Consider the following 23,099-nt stretch of genomic DNA (forward strand, 5'->3'; position numbering starts at 1 on the left):
CGTCCTTTGTCATCCCTCCTAAAGGAAGGATCTGTGAAGAGGGGCACTGTGGTCCCACAGCCTTGTGTAATCTGGCAACAAGACACAGCAAGTGGATCATTAGGCAGCGTGAAGTGCTTTTTTCCAGGGGTGGGAGAATGAGCACAGACATTTACTTCCTAAATGTGTGACTGGAAGGTGCTGGACAGTGGCAGTTGTCCCCAGGGTTGCTAATGGATGGTGGCTCATTCAGTGATAATGGCCCAGGACTGGGAAATGTGGACTCGCCCTCGGCTTTGCCTCTGCCCCAGGGCAGGTCTCGGCACTTTCCTTCTCGATTTCCCCCCTGTGAAGACAGGCTGAGGTTTTCAGCGTTGTGTTACAGACTGGCAGCAGCAGAGGATGGGGGGCCTGGAGAAGGGTGTTAAAATCTCACCCAAAAACGCTGGTTCCCAGAAATCAGTCGTGATCTTGTGTTCCCCTCAAAGCATCCCAGAGACTTGCGGTCAGAAACTGCTGTTCGCTCCCCCAAAAACACAGTTGCATCCTGGACAAAGAAATGTCCTCCAGGAGCTGATGGAGGGGGTAGGAAACTCTTACAGACATTTTAGAGCTTGGAACCAGATGCAAACCCTGTAGAACCTGCACCGACAGGGTACAGGGCAAGACAACTGCTTAAAGCCCAAGAGTGACCCCTGTGTCAAGTTAGCCATCCTTCACTGCCTGTAGTGCATGAAATGGAAATTTAAATTCTAATTTACTTGGTGAGGGAGAGAAAAGCTGGGATGTTCAGCAAATAAACTCTTTTTTTTCTCAGAAAATACATTCCGACTGAGCTCCATGGGACAGTCTGTGCCTGTGTCCTTTAAGCTGTTGTTTTCTGGAGGAGCCTCTCCCTCCTCTCCCTCCTCTCCAGCTGCAGAGCCGATGCTGCAGGGACAGGGGGACAGGGCTGCTGCGTCCCGACCCATGGGGTAACAGCAGTGAAGACACAGGCGTGCAGCCTGTCTGCCCAAACCCCTCTTTGCCTGCTCTCTGCAACATGAGCGCTGTGGGCATCCTTAAAAATCACACTAGGCATATCAAACGGAGACAATTTTATTTTTTATTGCACAGTGCATTTTCCATTGAATTAAAGCTTGAATACGGAAAGAAAAGGGGAAGCAGGACTCAACCTGCATCTGCAGGGGGTGTTTGGCCCCTTCCCCTCCTGTGGCCAGGCAGGGCAAGAGCAGCTGCAAATATTTTTGGGGGAAGCTGAGTATTTTTGTTTCAGGGAACTGGGAAGCAACTGGTCTGTCTGAAAGGCTCGGGGGAAGGTGGGCTCTGGGGGGATACGAGCCAGCCATCAGCCTCACAGCAAAACCCCATCCTGGGCCGTGCTAGGAGGAAGGTGGCAGGATGCAGGGATTGCTCCAGGGCAGGAGAGACGGTGGCACTGGGCTGGCCAGGAGGTGGTGGGGTCAGGGACCTGTGCTGGGCACAGCAGCCCGGTGAAATCCAGAGGAAGCTGAATGAGTAAATGTCAAATAATGCTCCCCAGCTCCCTGGCGTGAGAGGATGTCTCTGGAAAAAGCTCTGCCATGAATATTTTATGTTCAAAGTTCTTCTTTCTGAAAGATAAAATGTAATAGCTCATGCTGGCTCCCCAGGGATGTGGCTTTCGCAGGTTTCACAATTTCTACCCGGAATGAGCTGTCTCTGCCCTGTGCTCTGAAACTGAGAGGGCGGAACAAAACCTATAGCTGAAGCCCCGAGCTGGTGGAAGAATGAGCCCCAAAATCCTAGCTGGGGCCCCTCACATGGAAAACCAGCACTTCCCATGCTGGATGCCAGAACCACACAGCAGACACATTTCAAGGATGCTGCAGTTGTGATGGCCTCAGAGACAGCCCAAGATTAAATTTCTGTCTTGTTTCCTTGCAGGTAGCCTTTTCTGCATGCCCACAAAATTCAGCACTGCCCTGGTCAAAAATCCAAGTGGTGGGAAGGTGATTCAGACACTGGAGAGCTGCGAAATGAAGGAGAAATGCTATCGTGTTTCCCAAGTGGAATATTATTATGAAATTGTGCACAGCTCCACAGGACACAGGGAGAAACGGCTCAAGGTTGGTCCCTGCAGCTTGGTCTCCTCTGCCATGGGCTCAGCTCTGCGGGGTTTAAATAACCCCAGGCTGCTCTGCCATGGGCAGCTTCTCCCAGGAATGTTGAGCAAAACCTGGCCATAAGCTGTAGTGGTAAAAATCTCACACTTACTTTATCCTATGCTACTAATTCATTTATACATTGGTGTAAAATAACAGCTTTTTTTTTTTTGGGGGGGGATGAGGATTTCTTTAAAAACTAATTAAGGGAATAGTGAGTTATTTATGTGAAAAAGGGAGTTAAGTATGTCTTAAGCTCAGTTCAACAGACTTGGCTTCAGCATAGCTTTTGTGCATAGGTAACTACGACGCAATAATAATAATGTGCCCCCAAAATACTTCTCCCTGTGAGCTTTGCCTCCCTGCTGCCCTTTTGCACAGGGGTGTGTATTCAGCTTGGGGGTGGAGGGCGGGCACAGGGATGCACGACCAGTCCCCTGGAGTGTCCCCTGCGAGGTGCGGTGGGGGATTTTCATGCCTTTGTTTTGCAAATCTTTGCAGGAAATTGATGTGGGAAGGTGCTTGGGCAGCTGCTCCTCGGGGGATCCCTGCTTGCTTAGGTAAGCACAGCTGGCAGGGTCTGGCCCCTCATGGGCACATCGCACACATCCCGGCCAGGTTGGAGCTGCCTCTGTTCCCTCTGCCCTCCAGCAACGCCCCAAGGGTCCCAGGGCAGGGCCTAAGGGGTAACACCGGGGCAGATTTGGGGTAGCACCTGCAGCTCACCCGTGTCTGATCATACAGGGACAAAGCTGAAACACAGCAGTGTTTGCAGTGAGGCTACAGCGGCTCTGTTGCTTCGAGGGATAAAGAATAACCTGCTGATGACAATGCTGAATTCAGCCGTCAGGCAGCTGGTTGTAGAGCTTGTGGTCCTCCACAATAGCAGAGAAAGATGGGGAGAAGATCCTGACAAAAGCCTTCTCTGGCCTGGAATGTGCCATTGCCGTTCCCTGCCTGTGATTCCTGCAGGGTGGAGGAAGGAGGAGGAGGAGGAGAGGATGGGGAGGCTCAAACGGTTGTTTCAGGCCAGGAGGGCAGCACTTTGTGTTGCTTTCAGAGACAAAATGTGTCAAACGTGTAGGGAAATGAATCAACCCAGAAAGAAAAAAAAATCCTTGCTTTGCACGGGCAGAGAGGGGGGAGGCAGCCTGCTGAGCTACGCCAGAAACGAGGAACAGAGGCAGAGCCTCCCTGGTCCGGGCATCTCCCCTTTTCCAGGTGATGGAAGGCAGAAACCTGGGGCCTGAGGGGCAGGCGGGGAATGTACTTGGTTTGTCTCTAACTGCAGGGAGTCACAAGGTGGAGAGAAATGTCTGGCCTGGGCAGAGGTTGCCTCTCACCGCTGTGCCCCTCACCGCTATGACGTACACATCTTCAGGAGCCATCGAGACCACATTCGCACCGTCGTGGCCATCCAGCAGTGCAAGTGCAGGGGGTAGCGGGGCCGGGGACCCGCAGGTGGGGCTCCTGCAGGACCCCTGCCAGACTGTCTGTAGTATATGTAAATGAGAGAAGGCTATTTTATCAATGAAAGCTATTTTAAACAGTGTTTGTGTAAATGAACCCTCCGCAAAATGTTTTGCAGCTTGTGAAATAAACATCATGGGCAATTCGCAGCTCCTCGGGGCTCCCCTGTGCAGCTCCCCGGCCCCTCGGTCTGCCCAAACATCCCGGGAGGATGCGGTGTGCGGAGGGATGGATGTGGCTGTCTGGCACTGGGACCACACACACAGGGCCGGCTGCTCCCGTCCGCAAAATGTGGAGCAGGAGTCGGGTGGGAGAGGGAATTGGGGAGGTGGGTGTGTTGGGATGGAGGTGTCCCCTTGGCAGGAAGCCCCGCAGCTAGCGAGCAGGGAAGGGAAAGGAAAGGAACCACAGGATGGGAATAGTTTCCTTTGGTGATTAACCCAAGCCTGTCACTGCCTCCCTGTGTGTTCTGTATAATTAACAGCCCTTTCACCATCAAAACGTGGGGTTAGGATAAATCACAGTTGCCAGCTGGCCAAGCAGCCTTTGGTTCGTCTCCTGATGGCATTGGTCTGGAAGTGCTTCAGTCCTGCCAGCGGACGGACAGACACACGGACAGGTCCAGCTCTGCTCCTGCACCTTCCACTCTGCACCAAGCTGCTCACAGAGCAAGTACCTGCGGGCCTCCTTCACAGGGATTTCCTGTGGGATTCACGGGTCACTATAAAACCTAACAGGCTTTTCTAATCCTGCTCCTTTTGTCTGGTATTGTATAGTGCTAATTTTTCTGTTAAGTCATGTGGCATTAAAACAAACAGCAAATGTAAAGAGTCCAAGTGCACTGTGTCAGCGCGGTCACCTTTACCAACCTGGTTTCCCTCTGGGGAGGGAACACGAGCAAGGAATTGGCTTTTATCCCATCATCCTGAACCTGCAGGGTTCTCGTGGTATTTCAGTAATATTGGGCACTGCAGAATTACCAGCAAATGCCTTTGAATCCTGGGGAAGGCAATTGGATGGATGGACACACACACACACCCCACCCCGCACGTTTAGCAGGGCGAAGGGATAGGGACACCTGCACGGCACCGAGCCCCCCTGCCATGCAGGGCAGCCGGAGCAGCTTGGGGACAGGAGGGGACACATGCAACAGCCCTGGCTGTTCCTCTCCCTTCTTGCTTCCCCACACAAAGCTTCTCCTGTTTGTCCCATTAGTGCCGTCATTAAAAACCAGTTAGTCTCCTAGGGAGAGCAAACGCAGCTTGGCCAGCCCTGCTGAGGGGCTGTGCAGCCGGGACCTGCGTCTCCCCGGAGCTGCGGTGCAGCGCTCCCCTCCTGCTTGTGTACTGGAGCTAATTGGTGGAGGGTGCCCAGGAGCCCAGCTTTGCACCTTGTTAGCATGGCAATTAGCTCTCTTTGCCTTCCTGATTGCTCATGTGCATATTTGACCCCAATCCATCTTTCCAGCGAGTTATAAATGCGGTGCTGGGGAGGCAGGGGGGGAATCGAGCCGGGGCTGGGACAGCAGAGCCATGCTGGGGACCGTGCTGCTGCTGCTGGTGCTGGCACGGCCGGCGTGCCCGAGCCCGGCCAGCGCAGCAAGCCGGCGAGCTGAGGCTCTCAAGAGGTTGCTGGAAGTCTTTGGCATCGAAGACCCTCCGCCCCCCCCAGCTCACTTCAAGCAGCCGCCCCAGTACATGGTGGATCTGTTCAACACCGTGGCCAACGCTGATGGTGTCACCAAGAACCCCGACATCCTGGAGGGCAACACGGTCCGCAGCTTCTTGGATAAAAGTAAGGGGGGTGCCCCTGGGTGCTGGGGAGAGGGGGGCTGCGGGAGGGGGCTGAGCGCTGTTCCCCCACCCTCCCGTCTGGCTCTGCTCCCAACCTGTTGCTCCCTGCAGCTCACGGTGAGAAGATGCGGTTCCTGTTCGTCCTCTCCAGCGTGGCCAAGAATGAAAAGATCTTGACAGCGGAGCTGCATCTCTTCCGCCTCTGGCCAAAAGCCACCGACGGGCCCAAACGGCACCACTTCTGCCAGGTGAGGAGGGGGACGGGGACAGGGTGGGGAGAGGGACATGGGGGCGCTCCCAGCCTGTGCTCAGGGATACCACAGGTGCTTTCTCTCCATTTCCCTCCTTTTTCCCCAGTACCCGTGCCAAGGGGGTTTCCCCTTCAGACCCATGGGTGCTCATTGCCCTTTGCCTCCTTCCCCAGGTCAGCATCTACCAAATTCTGGACAAGACTGAACCGGACTCCCCCCAGGGGCAGAAGCTGCTGGCATCCAGGCTCCTCTCACTGCAGGGCTCTGGCTGGGAGGTCTTTGCCATCACACAGGCTGTGAGTACTTTTACGCTGAGTTGGGTGGCACAGAGGAAAAAAACAAAAACAAAACCAAAAACAACACAAGTGTTTTGCACGCTGCAGCTTCTTAAACCCATTTCAGTCCCATCGGGGCTTGCAAGGCAAGTTGCTGTCCACCCTCTTAACAGCAATGCCAGGGCATGCAGCCTGCAGGGAGGGACGAGCTCTGGTGGATGGATGCCCTGTCCTGGTATCGTGCTGCAGCTCTGCAGCTGTGGCCCCTGCTGCGTTCCCTGAGCCACAGCCCGGGAGCAGCACAGCCCCTTCCCGTGGCTGCAGCTGCACTGCTTGTGGGGCACTGTGTGGGGACACTGCAGCAACGCCTGCCCCATCCCACAGCGGTGACACTGGTTTTGCTTCTCCAGGTTCGTGACTGGACCGAAGATGAGAGTAGCAATCGGGGTTTGCTGGTGACTGTCCATGGCCTGGGCGGGAGCCCGCTCGATGCCCCTGCTGTACAGTTTGCGTCCAGCAGGGACCACCACGAGAGCAAGAAGCCCATGCTGGTCCTGTTCACCGATGATGGGCGCCGGGGAGCGTCCCTGCCCACAGCTGACTTCCCAGGTAGGTGCTGCACTCCTCAGCACAGCTCGGTGCCACGATACCTCGCCTGCAGGGTGCTCGGGCTGCTCCTGTTCTCATCGGGTTAGCCTGAGCATGGGTGCGGGCTTGCAGATGTAAATTTGGGTTTTGCTCTCACTGATCAGCTCCATGGTGGTGGCAGTCTGACCTAAGGGCAGCTGCAGACAGCGGGCATGGAGGGGTGGCCAGGGCTGCTGCTCTGCTTCCTCCTTCATTTCAGGCTCATGCACTCGTGCTAATGGAATCATTTTCTCGTTTGGGGTAGATTTACAGCCTCAGGACCCTGTTCTTCCTGCCAAGATGACAGTGCCCAAGCTGAATGGGCCACGCAGCACACGCTCCCTGGACCGGCTCCAGCCCTGCCAGAGGCACCCCTTGTCCGTGGACTTCGAGGAGATCGGCTGGTCCGGGTGGATCATCTCACCGCGGGGCTACAACGCCTACCACTGCAAAGGCTCCTGCCCCTTCCCGCTGGGCGAGAACATGCGGCCAACCAACCACGCCACCGTGCAGTCCATCATCAACGCCCTCAAGCTGAGTGAGGGTGTCAGCAGCCCCTGCTGCGTGCCGGACAAACTCCACTCCATCAACCTCCTCTACTTCGACGACGATGAGAACGTGGTCCTCAAGCAGTACGACGACATGGTGGCTGGGAGCTGCGGCTGCCACTGAGGGGCTGCTGCTGCTCCCTCTGGGAGCACCGGGAGGCGATGTGGAAATTTCCTCCTGCAGAGGAATCTCTCTGGGAGGGTCTGTCCTGCAAAATCCCGCGGCGGTACCAAAGAGACTGGGCAGAACAGAGCAAGGAGGTGCCCGGCTCTGCCCAGGAAGGCTCAGGGCTGAACTGAATCGAGCCAAATGAGCCCACGGAGCTGGCAGCCCCAGGGGAGCGGCTCTGTGTCAGGGTGCCCCACGCAGGGTGTGCAGGTTTCCGTGCCTGCAAAGGCTTCCTGCAGGCTGTACTATATGTAAATAGCAAGAGCACTAATATATGACAGAAACTGCCTGGACAGTGGCCTGTAAATTTCTGTACATTGCTGCGTTTTGTAAAATGAAGTCAGAGGAGCTATTAAACGTGCTGTTCTCAGCGGGGTTTCTTCTGTGACCACTGCTTGTGACAATGCTGGCCGAGGGACAGCAAACACCCCGTGGGGCAGCAGGAGCAGAGAAACGACGATTCAGCTGCAGCTCAGCCTCTGGGGCAGTTTTGGTTGCTGATTTCTGTTCCTTGGCCGTGTTTCCCAGCCCAATGCCTTCGGGATCTGTCAGCCAGATGCCGTGGTGGGGGGATCCCTGGGGAGCTGGGGTGGGTGCTGGGGCTCAGGGCAGCTGCAGGCGTGCCCATCCTGCCTCTTTCCAACAGTTTCACTGCAGCATTCGCTTAACCAGGGCCCCAGACACCAGCAGCCCACCCCCAGCACCTCCAAGCTCAGCTTGCCAGTGACCAAGTCCCACCCCAGCTGGTAGGCACCAGTTTCCTCCCTGCTGCTCACCCAAAAGCACCCATGGCTGGTGGCATTTCCCTGCCACCACCTGCTCCCAGCACCCGCCCAGGGTCCCCCTCCCCATCCCTCTTGGAAAGGGGGGGATCCTCCCCCATGAGCCCATCGGGACATGCTCACACACCCGAAAACAACTTGCAGCCAGGCTCACCTCCTCCCACCTATGGGAGAGGGGGTTGTGAGCCCCCGGGGAGATGTCCAATCCTTGCCAATTGCCCCAGTGGGACAAGGCAAAGCCCTGCTGCCCCGGCCGTGCACTCTGAGCAGCACAAGGCAGTTTCTGTATGGTCATAAATAGGTGCCCTACTTCAAGGGAACAGCAAAGCACCTCCTCAGACATAGCGGTGTGCTGAAAAGTGGGGGTGATTCAGCTCACCGCTTACCCCTAAGCACGAGCCGTTCACTCATTAACACAAAGTGGCTGCCCGATGAACCATTCTGCTCTGGTTTATTGAAGGTCTGTTCCCGGGGACGCTCTGGCTGCCACCTCTGCACCCCAGTGCGGCCAGCACCCGCGGCTCCCAGCCCAGCAGCTCCCCGAGCCCTCTCTGCACCCCTGCGGCACCGCTGGGCGCTGGAAAGGGAATTGGGCTCAGTGGGAAGGACACTGGGAAGCATGGGGTCAGCGGTGGCAGCGGGGCTCAGCTCTGCAACACTCGGACAGCTTCCGCAGAGCTCGCTCCTTGAAGCGGAACCTCCTGGAGAGCTTGAGGGAGAGGCTGGTCTCGTTCTCGTGGGCCTTCAGCTTGGCGTAGTAGTCAGAAAACTTGTTGTAGAGGATGGAGATGGGCATGCCATTGAGGATGATGCCAAAGGAGATGCAGCCAAACGCCACCACCCTGCCAAGCACCGTGTCGGGCACGGTGTCTCCATAGCCCACGGTGGAGAGGCTGACCTGGGAGAGGAATAGAAAGGAGCAATGCTACGTGCTGTGCAGGCTCCACCTGGTGATGAGGGGACCCACCTTGCTCTTCCCCTGTGCAGGATCACCCGGGAACTGCTCTGCACCACGTCTGCAGCCAGCTCAGCTCTCCCTGCTCCAGCAGCCTGCATGGCCACAGCCTGGGGCCATCAGCCCACCCGTGCACCAGCTCCAGCACGGACTGAGGCACCCTCATGGCAAAGCCAGCTGTGGGCTCTCCCCCTGCCCTGCTCCTCCACCTCTCCCCGACCCACGCAGGGCTCTCTCCCTGCAGCTGGGGATGGTTTGGTGCAGGCTGCCATGGGCTGGGGCAGGAGCTGGTGTTTGAGCTTGGGTTTGCTTGGGAAAAGGAGCCTATGGGCTGCGGGGACGAGGGAAGGGATGACACCCTACCAGCCCTGCTCTGTGCTGACAACTACGTGCAGCAAGGATCTGGGGGATTCCCTTCCCCCAACCTCCTTGGGGACAGCTGCAGACCAGGGCAGGGAAACAGCCCCAAGCGTCCATGAACCGGTGCCTGGTTCAGAAACCTGTTGCCTCCTCCTGCAGCTGCAGAGATGAGAGGCGAGCTTCCCTGCTCCCTCCTCCCCTTGCTGTGCATCTCTTCCAAAGCAGCAGGACATCACCGAGCTGAACTTTCTCAGCAGCCAGACTGTCTGTCGGAGCTTCCTGCCCCCAGGGAGCAGCAGCCTCGGCCCTTCCTGGCTGAAACCTGCCCAGTCCCACAGGGTCGAAGCTTCCCGGATGCTCCTTTCAAAGGAAATGCAGGCACTGCCCAGAGACACACCCCAGGGAGCCACATTTGGGCGAGGGGAGCAGAGCCATGGGCCACATCAAGAGCTGAGGCAGAAGGGTTTGGACTTTGAGTGGAGAGATGCAGACCAGGGCTGGGAGCAGCCATTCAGGAACCTCCCAGCATTAAAAAACCCAGATGGGCTGATTTTGTTAAGAGGCACTTCCTCTGGGAGGAAAGAACTTGAAGGAGGCAGCCTGTGGTGGCCAAGGGGAATTATAACAGCAGAAGTGATCAGTGGGATCATTTTCTCTGTAGAGCAAAATCTCTTCACAGCCCCTGGCTCTCCAGTGCTTTAGCTGCTCCTCACCCCTGAGTTAATCCCAGTTTATTTTAGTGCTTGGCTCAGCAGAGCTGCTGGCTCTGCAGGCAGTGAACAAAGGTTCCTGTCCCCAGTGGCAGCACCCTCCGGTCTGTGTCCCCTCTCTGCACACAAGGTGAGGATTTGCCACCGTGTCCCCCGGGCTCTCATGTACAGCCCTGGGTCCCCCTCCTCAATGCCACCAGCCCTGCCCCTGCATGTCCCCTTGTGTCCTGCGAGCTGCTTTGCTGCACAGGCTGCGGGGATGAGTGGCTCTCCCTGTGCCCACAGAGCATGAACCGCAGCCACCCAGCTGCTTGGGTCCCAGCTGCCACCGCAGGGAATGCCCAGACTGAGCCACGTCCCCCTTGTCACCAATCCAGGCTATATTAGTGCAGGCTCTGCCCCAACAACCCGCTCTAGCACTGACTTTGGAGCCTCTGAGATTAGTCTAAATCTATGATTTCTTTCCTCAGATCGTGCAGGGCTCTGCCTCGCCCATCACTACAAAGCAGTTGGGAAACCGGGGCCCTTTCCTGCGTTCTGGGCAGCAGCGGTGCCGAATCCCCGGAGCACGAAGGCAGCCCCGTCCCACAGAGTGACACCGCACCCCTCCCACACCTTACCCACGCCTTACCGCTGCCCACCACCACGCGTAGGGGATGCTGGTGAAGTTGGTGCCTGGGACATCGTGTTCCACCGAGTGCATGAGGGCAGAGAAGGTGAAGACCCCCATGGCGATGAAGAGGAGGAGGCAGCAAACCTGCTGGTAGCACTGGCGCATGGTGAAGCCGAAAGCCCGCAGGCCGGTGGAGTGGCGTGCCAGCTTGAGGATGCGGAAGATCCTCATGAGCTTGATGAGCTTGAGGACCTTGCCCAGCTTGCTCACATTCTCCATCTGGTGCAGCTCCTCGTGGTAAAGGGTGTCTCCCTCGTCCAGATTCTCAAAGAGGATCTGGATGTAGAACGGCAGAATGGCCACCAGGTCTACGGCATTGAGCGCCGCCCGCAAAAACTTCTTGAAGCTGGAGGAGGAGATGAGCCTCATGAGGTACTCGGAAGTGAAGAAGATGGCGCAGACCATCTCCAGCAGCTCCATCCACTGCTTCGCTGTCTTGTGCTGCATCTCCTCCACCGTGCTCAGGGTCATGCCCACAATGGAGATGAGCACAAAGAGGCTTGACATGACAGCAATGATCTTGGCTGGGACAGAAGAGTAAGGGTTCTCAATGAGGTTCCAGATCATCTTCCGAAACTGCCCCAAACATTTGCCCTCAAACTGCTCTGCTGATTCCAGAGGCTCCAGTTCTGCCTCCAGCTCCTTCTGTATTTTCAGGTTCTCGCTGAGTTCGTCTTGCTTTTCCTCAAACAGGATCCGGCAGCAGCGCTGGGAGTATTTCAGGTGGACTCCCCAGTACTCGATTTCCTCCACGAAGTTACTGGGGCACATCTCGTCCCTTATCCACAGGACCCCGCTGCGGTAGAAGTGGAAGATATAGTGGAAGATGGAAGGATCTCTGTCGAAGAAGTACTCGTTCTTCTGCACTGAGTAGTCATCGCAGAGCTGCAGCTTCTTCGTAGGGTCTGTGTAAATGGCCAGCTTCCCAAGCCTGGTGACGGGGTATCGGGCTGCTGCTTTGCAGGCTATGTGGAACAGCGTGCCGCCCACGTTAATGTTGAGGAAGTACTTGCTCCTCTGAAGGGGCATCTCGCTTTTCTCCTGGTTGCTGTCTGTCACGTTCTGCATGGAGCTCCACTGCTTTACCAGGCTCTCCTGTGCAAATGGGATGTGGACATCCTCCTCCTCCAGGGTCCGGCAGCAGCCGCGGCGATCCCCGATCTTCAGCCCCGCAGAGAGACTCACACGCCTCCTCTCCAGCTGCCTCATCGTGCCTGCCCCTCCGGAGCAGCGATTCCCGTTAGGGGCTGTGGGACAGCAGCTTCGGCTTCATGGGACCGCTGCCACCAGGCTCTGAGCTCAGGGGAGCAGCAGGGAGTTGCTGCCTGAGGGGCAGTGGCCGGGTCACGGCGCCACGTGGCACCTGCCAGGTTCCCAAAGCCGATTGCTTATCAGATTGCGGTTTGCGCCGTAGGAGCTGGAGGCAGCTAAGTGTCCGCTCCTTAAGACAATAAGGAGATTGAAGCATTAACCCTTTACGTAAGGAACTATTTATTGCACTTTTCTTTGTCCTTATTCTCCTCGTTAGTTTGTGTTCAGCACGTTACCCCATTTCCAAGCAGTGCATCCACTAGAGCAAGTCAAAGCGAGAGCACGAGCTTGCCTTGATCTGACCCCAAACGCCTCCCTTGCCAGGGGCACAACGGTGCAGACGCATGAGATTCGTATCAGCTTTGTGTCCCCACAACAGATGCTGCTCTTGGCATCAGTCCTTCACCAAGCACGAGTGTCGATGCAGCTGCCCTTGCCCTGTCAGCTGTCACAGAAGCGAAACGGTCGCTACCTCCCAGCTCACCCCTCCACCCCCCCGTGCAGATTTCCAGAGGTGAGGGCACCGTCCAGCATCCAGGCAGTGCCCACGTGGCCCCCAGTGTGGCAAGCTGCTCCTGCACTGCTGCCCTGTGCCGCTTGCTCGTCACACCTCCCTTCAGCCCCATTATTCCATCAGCAGGAGGATGAACATGGAATGAGACACTGGAAGATAAAGTATGCGGTGAAAGGTCCCCCTAACCTTTAGGAACTGAAGAGAAGGGAATAATCCTTTGGATTTAAAGGTAAATGGGAGGTAAAGTTAACAGGGGCAGGTCCATCCTTACGTCAGCCTGGCACACAACCCTACATCAGCACATGAAACGTGCCGTGCTCAGGAGTTGTGGTTGATAGTTCGATGTCCAGTGGTGAGCAGCTGCCCCAGCAGGAAGGGATGCCATCGAGGGACCTGGAGGGGCTGGAGAAGTGGGCCCACATGGAATATCCTGAGTTGGAAGGGACTCACAAGGATCATCTAATCCAACTCCTGCCTTCACGCAGGACCACCCAAAAATCAAACCGTATTGCTGAGAGCATTGTCCAAATGCTTCCTGAACTCCACGAACCTCAAGGGGGCCGAGTGCAAGGTGCTGCACCTGGATCAGGCCAATCCCAAACATCAGCAAAAATCATCCCAGCCCTCACGGCTGACAAACGGATGGTGAGCAGCCCGTGGAGGACTTGAGGGGACTAGTGGATGAAAAATGCAACACGAGCCAGCAGCCTGCAGCCCAGAAAGCCAACCGTATCCTGGGCTGCATCAAAAGCAGCATGGGCAGCAGGGCGAGTGACTTCAAAATGCAGACACCCGAAGCACAAAGCTGCTATCAGGCTGAAGAGCAGCTCAGAAGCCACAACTGAAGTCTTTGAGCCTGGAGATTAGGGCAATAAAAAAGCTTTTGGCATGGGACAGAGGAAGGGAAATGACTGTCTCAGACGTGCTCCAAGTTTTTGAACAAGGCTCACAAACACAGGCTTTTGTCCAAGCTTGAAACACGCAGAGAAAAGTAAGCAGAGCCTGGGAGATCTCACAGTGGGAAGAGGCCAACCCTCTGAAGCTCACACACCAGCCTCGCTCCCCATGGCACACAGCGAGCAGCTCTGCCCAGCCTAACGGGACAGCCTCAGCTCAACAGCTCATGCTAAGAGGATGATCGGGGACAGGCTGGTGACAGCTGACCCCTGCCACATGGCCCTGCCACCACAAGCCAGGCAGCTATCACAGGACCAGCCCTCCCTCAGCCTGTCCTGCCGGGGTTTCTGAAGCACCTTCCCGCTCTGATGGAAAAGGAATGAGCTGATGCAGTCTCGATTTTCCGTCTTGTTCGTGTCCAAGCCTCTCCTTTGGCACCTGTTCTGCAGTAGCGCCCCAGTGCAAGTGCCAGCTGTGTTTCCCACATCCACCCACTCCATTCTCTCTCCTCCAGGCCTGTATTTCACATTCCCAGTACAGGTGGTGTGTGTTGCAGTCTCCTCGGGGCCATGCAGACTTGGCAGCACCTGCCTCCCCTGTCTGCCCACGCCAATCCACTCTCCCCCTGCCCTCTTTCCCAGGACACGACAATTCAGAACTGATACAGGTCCCAGTCTCCTAATTACAGAATTTGAACAAACCCAATAAAAAAAAAAAACAACACACACGCACACAAAAAAAAAAAAACCACACAAATTGAGATGTCATTACAGTTTCAAGTTCTTTATTTTCCTGTGTCATTCACCAACAGCTATCTCCAATTGTCCCTATGGAAACAGAGACAAGGTTGTGTGTCCCCTTGCAAGTGACCTCTTGGTACTAAAAATAACCATTCTGGCATAGCCCAGTGCTCCACTACCTCACATAGCAGTTTCTCACATGAGTTACAGCTGCACGCTTGCACACTACCCAAGAGCAAGCTCTAAGGCTGATGACGAGAGTTTGCGTGGGAAGCCAGGTTCTCACCTCAAGGCACAGAATGCAACAGACAAGACAGCAGCTTTTTGTCTTTTACACACATTAAACACTTGTGCAAGAAATACATGGGAGAGGTCAGTGCTGAGTTAGAGGCACTGGTCAGTTATCTCTGATACTGTCAGTTCTCAAAAGTGCACACTGAGCCAGTCACAAACAGTTGTGCGTGCCACAAAGCAGAAGCAACAGCATTTGACCCAAGACACCAGTTATTTCAAGCTGAAAACAAAAGACACCAGACACTCAGAACCTCCAGCAAAAGAGGCCTACGGATGACAGCTCTAACATTAGAGAAACAACGTTCAGAACTCAGCACTGGGGTGAAGGTGCTGCTCTGCAGGGGGCGAGATCCTTGCTGGCAGGGAGTGTGCTGAGGTGCTGCCTGCCCCGTGCTGTCTGGGGGTGACGCAGGGCTCAGGTGGACAGGAAGATTTTCAGCTTTCATCCCTGCAGTTGGACAGTGCGTTGGGTTGAGCAGCATCGAAACATCAGTGTGAACACAGAGTGCAGATTTGAGCTGTGCGGATTCAGTGAGCTCCTACTCAAAAGGGGTGAGAAAACTTCCACTCCCCGACACCTGACAAAATCCAGGCAGAAGAAGGGGGCAGGCAACAAAAGGCTCTTGTTTGGAAGTGGAAGAAAAAACAGTAGCACCTGGCACTGCACCTCCAGTCTCAAGGAGAATAAAGTCTTTGGGTCCAAGGCCACGCTGATGTGAAGCCGTGTTAACAATCCTTGTAGGCAAGAACAATGAGGGAATTTGTCACCTTAATGAGGGGTGATTGCACGGCACCAGGGAAGGTCCTGTTCAATTTCCAGTGCAAAAGTAGTTGCACAACCTCAGACCCATTTCCAAGGAGAGCGTGCTAGAGTAATAACAAACCAGATTGGAGAGCTTAATGTGTAAGTTCAGTCAGCTTCTGTCATGAGTGAGAGGGAAATGAACTTAGTCCCATCTTATCGCTTCACAGCAAAAGATCCCTGTTACAGGAAAAGAAACACCTGGTTATTGCAGTCCTTTCACCCAGAAATCTGGTGTTACTTCAGTTTGTATGGAGTGGAAGAAGAAAATCCACAACAGAATATTAGTAACTTTCAGTAGCACTCATGCAAAGAAGCCAGCATTTTCTCAGATTCGGTTGTGCAATGGCCCCTGCAGTCAAACAGGAGTCCTCATGCCCGGTTGTGAGGAAAGAAGGGATGGGGAGAGGTCTGCTGCTTCAGGGCAAATAAAGCCCGAGCATGTGGCTGACCAGCAGCAGGGAGAACTGGGAAGGGCTACCCCAGAGGGGGAAGCTCTAGAGGGCAAGGTGGCATTTCTCCCTTACACACAGCACACGTGGGGTGCAAGGAACGTACCTTCCAGGAAAATAAGCCTGCCTGGCTCTTGTCAGATATCAACTGTTCCTCAGTTGATGCTTCTTCAAGACTGAAGATGTCAGACCTGCTTTTTGCTTTGGACTGGGCCCATGCAACGATACCACCCACAGCTACCAGGCAGCTCAGGAGCACTAAAGAGAAGAGTGCACAAGCAGAGAACCACTCACTGCACCTGGTGTGGACATCAGCACCAGGCTCTGATGCTCAACAGTCAGAGATCAGCATCTTCCTCAAGGATAATGGACAGCCAGCATAGAAGTGTTAGTGCCAGACCGCATGAAACAAGATGCCTTTCCAAGGGGAAGGCACAGTTTGTCCAAGTCAGAGCTCCAGAAGTGCTCAAGCCATGGTGTACAGACTTAACTAAGCCTCCAAGCCCAGAGAACACAGCTACTGATGCTGGTCTGGAATAAATGTCATTAGGAAAGTCAGTTATAGCCTAACCCAGAGCCAAAACCACGTGCGGCACTTTAAGTCTCACATACCTGCAATAATCAACACCCACGTGCAGCCTTGACTCCTTGATGGCAGAGTGTGCCCAGGCACAGGGGTAGCTGAAGCCTCTGTGATGAAAAAAACAAGTCCATCAGGTTTCCTTAAGAAATTCACCTTAAGATCAGCGTTCAGAGCAGCCTCCAGTCCAAACCTGACTGAGCTCCCAGTTCACCCTATGTGTGCCAACAGGTTTGTATTGCTTGAAGCAAAGCCTTATCTCCTGTTACTATGATTAGTCCACACAATAGGAAAGCTAGGAGATTTTCCTCACCCCTCTTAGACAGGTTAGGGTAAGAGGACAGAAGGCCAATAAAGAAAGCAATCAGTGTTGGTGGACGAGAAGTTCAACATGAGCCAGCAACGTGTGCCTGCAGCCCAGAAAGCCAACCATATCCTAGGCTGCATCAAAAGCAGCATGGCCAGTAGGGCAAGGGAGGGGATTGTCCCCCTCTGCTCTGCTCTTGTGAGACCCCACCTGGAGCCCTGTGTTCAGCTCTGGAGCCCCCACCACAAGAAGGTTGGTGACGTATTAGAGCGAGTCCAGAGGAAGGCCTCCAAGACGAGCAAGGGGCTGGAGCAGCTCTGCTACAAGGACAGGTTGAGGGAGCTGGGGGTGTTCAGCCTGGAGAAAAAAAAGCTCTGGAGAGAACTTACAGTGGCCTGCCAGCATCAGGCATCACGTACCCCCAGCACCTAAGCTGTGGATGCCCCATCAATGGAAGCATTCAAGGCCAGGCTGGATGGGGCTCTGAGCAACCTAATTTAGGAGGAGGAGTCCCTGCCCATGGCCAGGGTTGGAACCAGAGGGTCTTTAAGGTCCCTTCCAACCCAAACCATTCTGTGATTCTCTGCCTTCCCTCAGCACAGCCTCGTGGCAGCAGCTGGTCGCATCCAGAGCCACATCCTGAGGAAGAAACCTCTCCAGAGGCGCTTCCCGAGGGAGCCCTGGGGTGCTTAGTGCCGGCTGCCGGGAAGGAAGCTGGGGGGGCTCCCTCCGCCCCAAACACAAACAGCAGCCGGGGCCCACTGCCATGACCGGGATAACCCCGGAGGGGCCAACACCCCCCGGCCCTGTCCCGGCCCAGCCCCTCCTCACCTGTGCCGCCAACCCCGGGCCCCGCCGGGCTCCCGCTGGCCTCACAGCCCCGCTCGTCGCGCTCGTCCATGCAGTCGGGGTGGCCGTCGCAGATCCACTCTCGGGGGAAGCACTCCCCGTGCGGCTCCTCGCAGCGGAACAGCCCCGGGGCGCAGCCCGAGGGGTCGGGGCTGGGGCTGGGGCTGAAGGGAGCCGCCAGAGCCCACCCGGCCCCAGCCCCGGCCCCGTCCCCCCCTGAGGCGAGGCCCCCGCAGCCCGCGCACCTGAGCCGCCGGCGGCGCCAGCCAATGAGAGCCGAGGGCGTGCGCGGGGAGCGGGCGGCGGGAGCCAATGGGGAGGAGGGGAGCGAGGCGCGGCTGGGCCCCGCCCGCCCGCTCCCGCTGCTCCCGGGCGGCAGCAGCAGCAGGAGCAGGGGGAGCAGTGCAAGCAGCAGCCGCGCCATGCCGCTGCCACCGCTGCAAGCAGAGCCCGCCGCGGCTGCCACGCGCCTATAAAGCGGGCCGCGTGCGCCGCCACGGCGCATGCGCGCAGCCTCCGCCCCCTCCGCAGCGGCTGTGGCGCGCGACCTTCAGGCGGCCCCGCCCCCCTCAGCGGCCCCTCAGTGCCCGCCTCAGAGGACGGGGGAGGGGGGGCTCCGCCCGTCAGCGCCTCAGCGCCCTGAGGGCTGTTTCCTCCCGACCTCTAATCTGAATCTCGCCTCTTTTAGCCTAAAGGCGTTCAACCTCGCCCTATCGCTATCTCCCAAAAAAGTTCTCTCTATCTTTTCATCTTTTCACCTCACGTTCAGGTTTCATGAGGTACCCATGGGCTTTTCATAAAGTTTCCAGGTCCCTCTGGCTGCCATCCCTCTGCCAACTGCGCCACTCAGCTCGGTGCCACCTGCAAACTTGCTGAGGGTGAATTTGATCTCTTTATCTGTGTCACTGTTATAGATATTAAACAGCCCCAGCCCCAGGACAGACCCCTGAGGGACACCGCTCATCACCGGCCTCCACCTGGACACGGAGCCATTGACCACTCGCTGGGTGGGACCTTCAAGCCAGTATCTACTGAGTGGTCCACCCTTCAAATCCACCTCTCTCCAATTTGGAAATCAGGATGCCATGTCAAAGACCTTACAGAAGTCCAAGGGGGATGACATCGGTCAGTCTTCCCTTGTCAACTGTATGATTTTTTTTAAGCTGTTGGCTGGTCCTATCAAGACAGTGGGATACAATTAATGCACTCAGACAACTGACTTTGCAAAGACTCAGCCTAACCCTGTCAGCAACCTTCCAGCATCTTCGAGCAGCTGCAGGAAAAATCGATATACTTGCTGTAGAATAATCAGCAGAGCTCATGGCACCACGTTGTGGTTTAACCTTCTAACTGAAACCAGGACACAACACCACAGCACAAGCCTGGCAAATCAGCTGTCCCTGGGTAAGGGCAGGACCTGGGTGCTCTGTGGCTGAAATGTGTGTCATTGCAGCAGGGCAGGCGGAGCAGGGGACCAGGCACTTGCTGGTGAGGCAGAAATGATCTTTGCTGCTGATTGACTGGCAACAACTGGCCTGGGAAGTGACAGTAAGCAGCTGGATTCCTTTGAACCAACACACACAAAGTATCACAAACAGCTTGGCATGCTAGAAGGCCAAGCTTTAGACCAAAATCTGTATCAAGCATTTCCCACAGATCACAGCCTTAAGGAAGGCAGGCTAAATCCATCCTGAAGATGACTAAGGCAGACGGGAACCAAACAGTGCCATCAACTGGTTAATGTTTCTTACCAGAAAATAAAATCATCAGGTCCTTTGCAGCTACAGGCATGCTTTGTTCAGCTCTGACCTTCAGTGATATTCCAGCTGTGCTTCTAGGTCTCATTTTGGAGCAGTTGAGGCCACAGACAGCATATAAATCCACTAAGCTCAAGCTCCATTTGTATACTTACTATTCCCTCAAGAAAACTTTACACCCAAAACACTGTTAAAATAATTTGAATGATTCAAACAGGACAGGTAAAATGGGAGGATAATTACAACTTTAAATGCATTTATTAGTCATACATCAGCAAAACTTAATATATGTGGATAAGTTCCACCCAGCATCATTGCACCTAAATCCACTGCAGCCTTACCCATCAGAGTACTGCTTTTTCACGAACCAACATCTGTACATGCAGCCTTATTAATTTCTCACAAATAAGGCTGGTCTTTTGAGATTTCCCACTTCTTAATTGGTGGCCCTGGTGTCACCGGCTTTTTCTCAGTTGTTGTCACTGCAGTGCCTGAACTGGGGTAGAAAAAGGAAGAGAGAAGAAGAGGTTTTCAACGTGCTCAGACTAAATTGAGCGTTGCTTTTTTAATGCCGAAAGCTGTTAAATTTCCAGTCAACCCATTTATTTATTCAAGAGAAGACAAGTACAAAGAATTAGCTCAACCTTCTTCTAATCTATAAGTAAATGGTGCGTATTGAAAGAATTCTGTATTTTTGGCACAAACCACACAAGGCTCAAACCTGCTCACATTGAGCAGTGACAGCAGCAGAGCTGCAGGACAGACCAGGTCAGACCTACCTGCTGGCCTGAGCCCCTGCAGCGAGGGTTTTCTGCGTTGATGCAACCACAATAGGAGGGAAAGTCTCTCGGCGCCCGTCCCGCGTGCAGTAATAGTTATTTGCAAACTTGTGGCTGGGACCCACCGGGAGCCGAGGTGGCGGCTGGGATCTGGAGGGGAAAAGTTTAAGGACTTCAACACGTCAGTGGGTGCCAGGGGGGCTCTGCACTATGCAACACAAGCACTGTGGTACTGCGTATGGGTCAGGCAGGGGCTGTGAGGTGCCCAGAACAGCCAGGAGGCCTAACATGAACATGTTCCCCACATATGTTGTTCCCCACATATGTTGTTCCCCACATATGTTGTTCCCCACATATGTTGTTCCCCACATATGTTGTTCCCCACATATGTTGTTATGAAGCAATGCCCTGGGCACTCTGACCGGGTGGGCAGCACCCCAGGTGGCTGGGGCCGGCTGGCCTGAGGTCCCTGCAGCCCCTGTGGCCGTACGGAGCGGCCCCCTCGGCCCCCTCAGCCCCCCGGTGCCCTCAGCGAGCCCCCTCCCCTCAGGGTTCGGCACCGCAGCATCCCCAGTACCTCTTGGAGATCTCCGTGTAGCGCAGCTGCAGCTTGGCCTGGAGGTCCCGCTGCAAGGCAAGGCGACAACGTCTCAGGGGATGAAGGCGGCGGCCACCCCCAGCCCCCCCGGCCCCGAGGCCGCCCTCACCCCCGCCGCGAAGTTGCGGAGCCGCTGGATGATGCGTGTGGCCGTCGCCATCTTGGCCGCTGTGAAGGGCAGGGCGGGGCGGGGCGGGGCGGGGCGGGGCGGGGCGGGGCGCGCGGGGTACGCTGGGTCTCGCGAGACTTGGAGGCTATATAAGGCGGAGCGGGAGCGGCGCCGCCCCCTTCCTGTCCCGCGGAGCCGCCATGGACACGAGCCGCGTGCAGCCCATCAAGCTGGCCAGGGTGCGGGGCGGGAGCGGGACCGGGATGGGGCCGGGCTGGGGGCTGGGGCCGTGGGCTGACGCCGTGCTCTCTGCCCGCAGGTGACCAAGGTGCTGGGCCGGACCGGCTCCCAGGGGCAGTGCACGCAGGTGAGTGGGCCCGGCCGGGTGGCGGTGCCGCCGCTAGGCCGCGCCGGGCCGTGCTGAGGCCGCTCCGTGCCGCAGGTGCGCGTGGAGTTCATGGACGACACGAGCCGCTCCATCATCCGCAACGTGAAGGGCCCGGTGCGAGAGGGAGATGTCCTCACCCTGCTGGAGTCCGAGCGTGAGGCCCGAAGGCTGCGCTGAGCCGGTGGGTGCCCCCCTCCCCTGTATTGAGCTGGTAGGTGCCCTGTTCCCCTCGGCACTGCCCGGCCCTGCTGCCCCCCAAGTGGCAGAGGGAGGATGCTGTGCCCCCGGGCAGACACAGGTTCTGCTGTTCCTTTTCAGGTGCTGAAGACTTGTCCCATGTACTCAGAGCCACCAGCATACATCATCTCAGCTGGATGTGGGGCACAGATGGAGAGGAGCGTGGAGTTTGTGTTGTTCACACAATAAAGGTTTTTTTTTTTCCAGTACTGCTTTGTCCAGGACTCACTGAGTGTGTGAATGTTCTGGGTTGTCTTGGTGGGCACGCACATTCCTTTTGTTGTTGGGCTCGGTCTGACAAAAACACACCCTGCTTATGACTGGGGCTACGTGTTTGGCCTTCCTCTTGGCATATCTGTGTTTTTGTGTTTTTGTTAACTTGTCATTTGCAGCAAAAATAACTTATTGTTTTGATTACAGCAGTGTTAATTCTGACAAGTGTTTCTCTATGTGTCACCAGCAGAGTGGCAGTGGTACACCTGATGGACTTCTGTGGAGTCTGATAAGTCAAAAGTCAAACTTTGTACCAGTTTGAAAAGTGGCTGCCTGCTGCTTCTGTTTTTCTGACCTCAGTAAGCTATTCTATAAATGCTACTATAAATATAACTGCTTGCTGTCTTTCCTGGCAGTCACCCACGAAGAGCACTCATCTGTCTCCCCTTAGAGGAGTTGGTAAATCAATCTCACTCACTTTCTTCTCAGCTTTCCCTTCCACCACAAGATAGCTAGAAGAGTTATTTTAGGCTACTACATAAATGTAGAGATAAGCCTGAAAGGATTTGGAATCAGTCTGAGAAATGTCACAGTTTAGGAGGTGGTTTTTAAGCACTTTGCCCTTGTGGCAAACTCTTATTTTCTACCAAGTGAGACCGATGCTATTTTGTGATGTCTGAACTAAGCCAGGTCTGTGGCTCCCAATGCTGTGCTCACCATCATGCAGTGTCCCTCCCATGGGGACTGTGCCTCCTCTGATGTTCTGAACCTTATTAAGGCACTTCAGTAACAAGTAGGAATGAAGGCTTGGGAATCCCAAAGCTCAGGAGAGCACTTAAGGAATTGAATGTTCAAATTGCTGAACTTAGGCAGTTAGCGAGGGTTGTTCGAGGCTGGCATTGAAGGAGCATTTGTAATTTTTTTTCCTTCCTGCAAGTGGCAGCTGTGCCCTGGTCAGGCCTGTGATTTTTATGGTCTGGAGAAGGCAGTCATTGGGGACATGCTTGTGTTGTTGCTTGACCCAGCTCTTGATTCTTTTGTGATGTCACTCTAGTTTCAGAGCATAGGGTGCACGTCTTGCCCTGGTTCTGGTGACAGAGCTCTCAATTCTGAATGCAAGGAGAAGCCCACCTTGGAATTTACTTCTCTGCCTGCTGTTTTCTCCCAGCACAACTTTGGCACTGACCAGGGAGCCTCAGTGCTCTGGACAGGGGGCAGTGCAGGCCAGACGTGAGCAAGGTGTGAGGCATCAGCTGTGAATCAGCGGCAGCTGGGGGTGAATTTGTAGTGAGGCGGCTTGGAGCAGCTGTTGCCCTTCCCAGCTGTCCCTGTGTGGTCGGTGTACCCTCAGCCATGTGTGAGGGAGGTCACCCTGCATCCCTGCTGCTGGATGATTGCTCTCTAACAAAGCTGAACAGCATCAACACCAGGGCAAACCAAGGGGAGTGAAAGGGGGTCCAGTGCCTCGCTTGGTCCCATGAAGTGAAATGGGCCAGAAAGTGCCACCTCATGGTACCTAAATCCAGTTCCTAGCTC

The 23,099-nt window shown here is 55.5% G+C and overlaps 5 protein-coding genes across 7 annotated transcripts; 2 read left to right on the forward strand and 3 right to left on the reverse strand.

Moving 5' to 3' along the window:
* Positions 1-1,906: 1,906 nt before the first annotated feature.
* On the forward strand, positions 1,907-7,644 carry LOC137844870 (bone morphogenetic protein 2-like). 2 transcript variants are annotated; one of them, XM_068661530.1, is made up of 7 exons: positions 1,907-2,087; positions 2,625-2,683; positions 5,061-5,387; positions 5,498-5,634; positions 5,811-5,933; positions 6,323-6,521; positions 6,805-7,644. In XM_068661530.1, the coding sequence occupies exons 1-7, from the start codon at positions 2,041-2,043 to the stop codon at positions 7,209-7,211; spliced, it is 1,299 nt and encodes a 432-aa protein (XP_068517631.1). In that variant the 5' UTR covers positions 1,907-2,040; the 3' UTR covers positions 7,212-7,644. The 2 variants fall into 2 exon arrangements, with proteins under 2 accessions (XP_068517631.1, XP_068517632.1); XM_068661531.1 differs by lacking the exons at positions 1,907-2,087; positions 2,625-2,683 and adding an exon at positions 3,561-4,310.
* Positions 7,645-8,270: 626 nt separating this feature from the next.
* Positions 8,271-14,088, reverse strand: LOC137844751 (potassium voltage-gated channel subfamily V member 2-like). Its single transcript, XM_068661282.1, has 2 exons — positions 10,695-14,088; positions 8,271-8,936 (listed from the first exon to the last, which is right to left on the reverse strand). The coding sequence occupies exons 1-2, from the start codon at positions 11,943-11,945 to the stop codon at positions 8,664-8,666; spliced, it is 1,524 nt and encodes a 507-aa protein (XP_068517383.1). The 5' UTR covers positions 11,946-14,088; the 3' UTR covers positions 8,271-8,663.
* Positions 14,089-14,220: 132 nt separating this feature from the next.
* On the reverse strand, positions 14,221-18,014 carry CD320 (CD320 molecule). Its single transcript, XM_068661284.1, has 4 exons — positions 17,465-18,014; positions 16,359-16,436; positions 15,853-16,004; positions 14,221-15,474 (listed from the first exon to the last, which is right to left on the reverse strand). The coding sequence occupies exons 1-4, from the start codon at positions 17,985-17,987 to the stop codon at positions 15,451-15,453; spliced, it is 777 nt and encodes a 258-aa protein (XP_068517385.1). The 5' UTR covers positions 17,988-18,014; the 3' UTR covers positions 14,221-15,450.
* A 1,453-nt stretch (positions 18,015-19,467) lies between these two features.
* Positions 19,468-20,825, reverse strand: NDUFA7 (NADH:ubiquinone oxidoreductase subunit A7). The gene is made up of 4 exons (XM_068661285.1): positions 20,726-20,825; positions 20,596-20,645; positions 20,019-20,168; positions 19,468-19,735 (listed from the first exon to the last, which is right to left on the reverse strand). The coding sequence occupies exons 1-4, from the start codon at positions 20,774-20,776 to the stop codon at positions 19,639-19,641; spliced, it is 348 nt and encodes a 115-aa protein (XP_068517386.1). The 5' UTR covers positions 20,777-20,825; the 3' UTR covers positions 19,468-19,638.
* A 29-nt stretch (positions 20,826-20,854) lies between these two features.
* Positions 20,855-21,559, forward strand: RPS28 (ribosomal protein S28). 2 transcript variants are annotated; one of them, XM_068661287.1, is made up of 4 exons: positions 20,855-20,964; positions 21,045-21,092; positions 21,168-21,324; positions 21,432-21,559. In XM_068661287.1, exons 1-3 carry the CDS (start codon positions 20,926-20,928, stop codon positions 21,288-21,290), a joined length of 210 nt encoding a protein of 69 aa, XP_068517388.1. In that variant the 5' UTR covers positions 20,855-20,925; the 3' UTR covers positions 21,291-21,324; positions 21,432-21,559. The 2 variants fall into 2 exon arrangements, with proteins under 2 accessions (XP_068517388.1, XP_068517387.1); XM_068661286.1 differs by having other exon boundaries at positions 21,168-21,294.
* Positions 21,560-23,099: the final 1,540 nt, after the last annotated feature.

The sequence above is a fragment of the Anas acuta genome, chromosome 26 (assembly GCF_963932015.1).
Source record: "Anas acuta chromosome 26, bAnaAcu1.1, whole genome shotgun sequence".
Classification (NCBI taxonomy): domain Eukaryota; kingdom Metazoa; phylum Chordata; class Aves; order Anseriformes; family Anatidae; genus Anas; species Anas acuta.

Coding starts and splice junctions, on each gene's coding strand:
- LOC137844870 (XM_068661530.1), top strand. CDS start 2,041: ATGAAATTGTGCACAGCTCCACAGGACACAGGGAGAAACGGCTCAAG. Junction 2,088..2,624: donor ACAGGGAGAAACGGCTCAAG/GTTGGTCCCTGC, acceptor AAATCTTTGCAG/GAAATTGATGTGGGAAGGTG. Junction 6,522..6,804: donor GCCCACAGCTGACTTCCCAG/GTAGGTGCTGCA, acceptor CGTTTGGGGTAG/ATTTACAGCCTCAGGACCCT.
- LOC137844751 (XM_068661282.1), bottom strand. CDS start 11,945: ATGAGGCAGCTGGAGAGGAGGCGTGTGAGTCTCTCTGCGGGGCTGAAG. Junction 8,937..10,694: donor ACGCGTGGTGGTGGGCAGCG/GTAAGGCGTGGG, acceptor TTCCTCTCCCAG/GTCAGCCTCTCCACCGTGGG.
- CD320 (XM_068661284.1), bottom strand. CDS start 17,987: ATGCGCCGTGGCGGCGCACGCGGCCCGCTTTATAGGCGCGTGGCAGCC. Junction 16,005..16,358: donor GTGGGTGTTGATTATTGCAG/GTATGTGAGACT, acceptor TCTTCTCTTTAG/TGCTCCTGAGCTGCCTGGTA. Junction 15,475..15,852: donor CAGGCTTATTTTCCTGGAAG/GTACGTTCCTTG, acceptor TTCCTGTAACAG/GGATCTTTTGCTGTGAAGCG.
- NDUFA7 (XM_068661285.1), bottom strand. CDS start 20,776: ATGGCGACGGCCACACGCATCATCCAGCGGCTCCGCAACTTCGCGGCG. Junction 20,646..20,725: donor TCCGCAACTTCGCGGCGGGG/GTGAGGGCGGCC, acceptor CTTGCCTTGCAG/CGGGACCTCCAGGCCAAGCT. Junction 20,169..20,595: donor TACACGGAGATCTCCAAGAG/GTACTGGGGATG, acceptor TTTCCCCTCCAG/ATCCCAGCCGCCACCTCGGC.
- RPS28 (XM_068661287.1), top strand. CDS start 20,926: ATGGACACGAGCCGCGTGCAGCCCATCAAGCTGGCCAGG. Junction 20,965..21,044: donor AGCCCATCAAGCTGGCCAGG/GTGCGGGGCGGG, acceptor CTCTGCCCGCAG/GTGACCAAGGTGCTGGGCCG. Junction 21,093..21,167: donor CCCAGGGGCAGTGCACGCAG/GTGAGTGGGCCC, acceptor TCCGTGCCGCAG/GTGCGCGTGGAGTTCATGGA.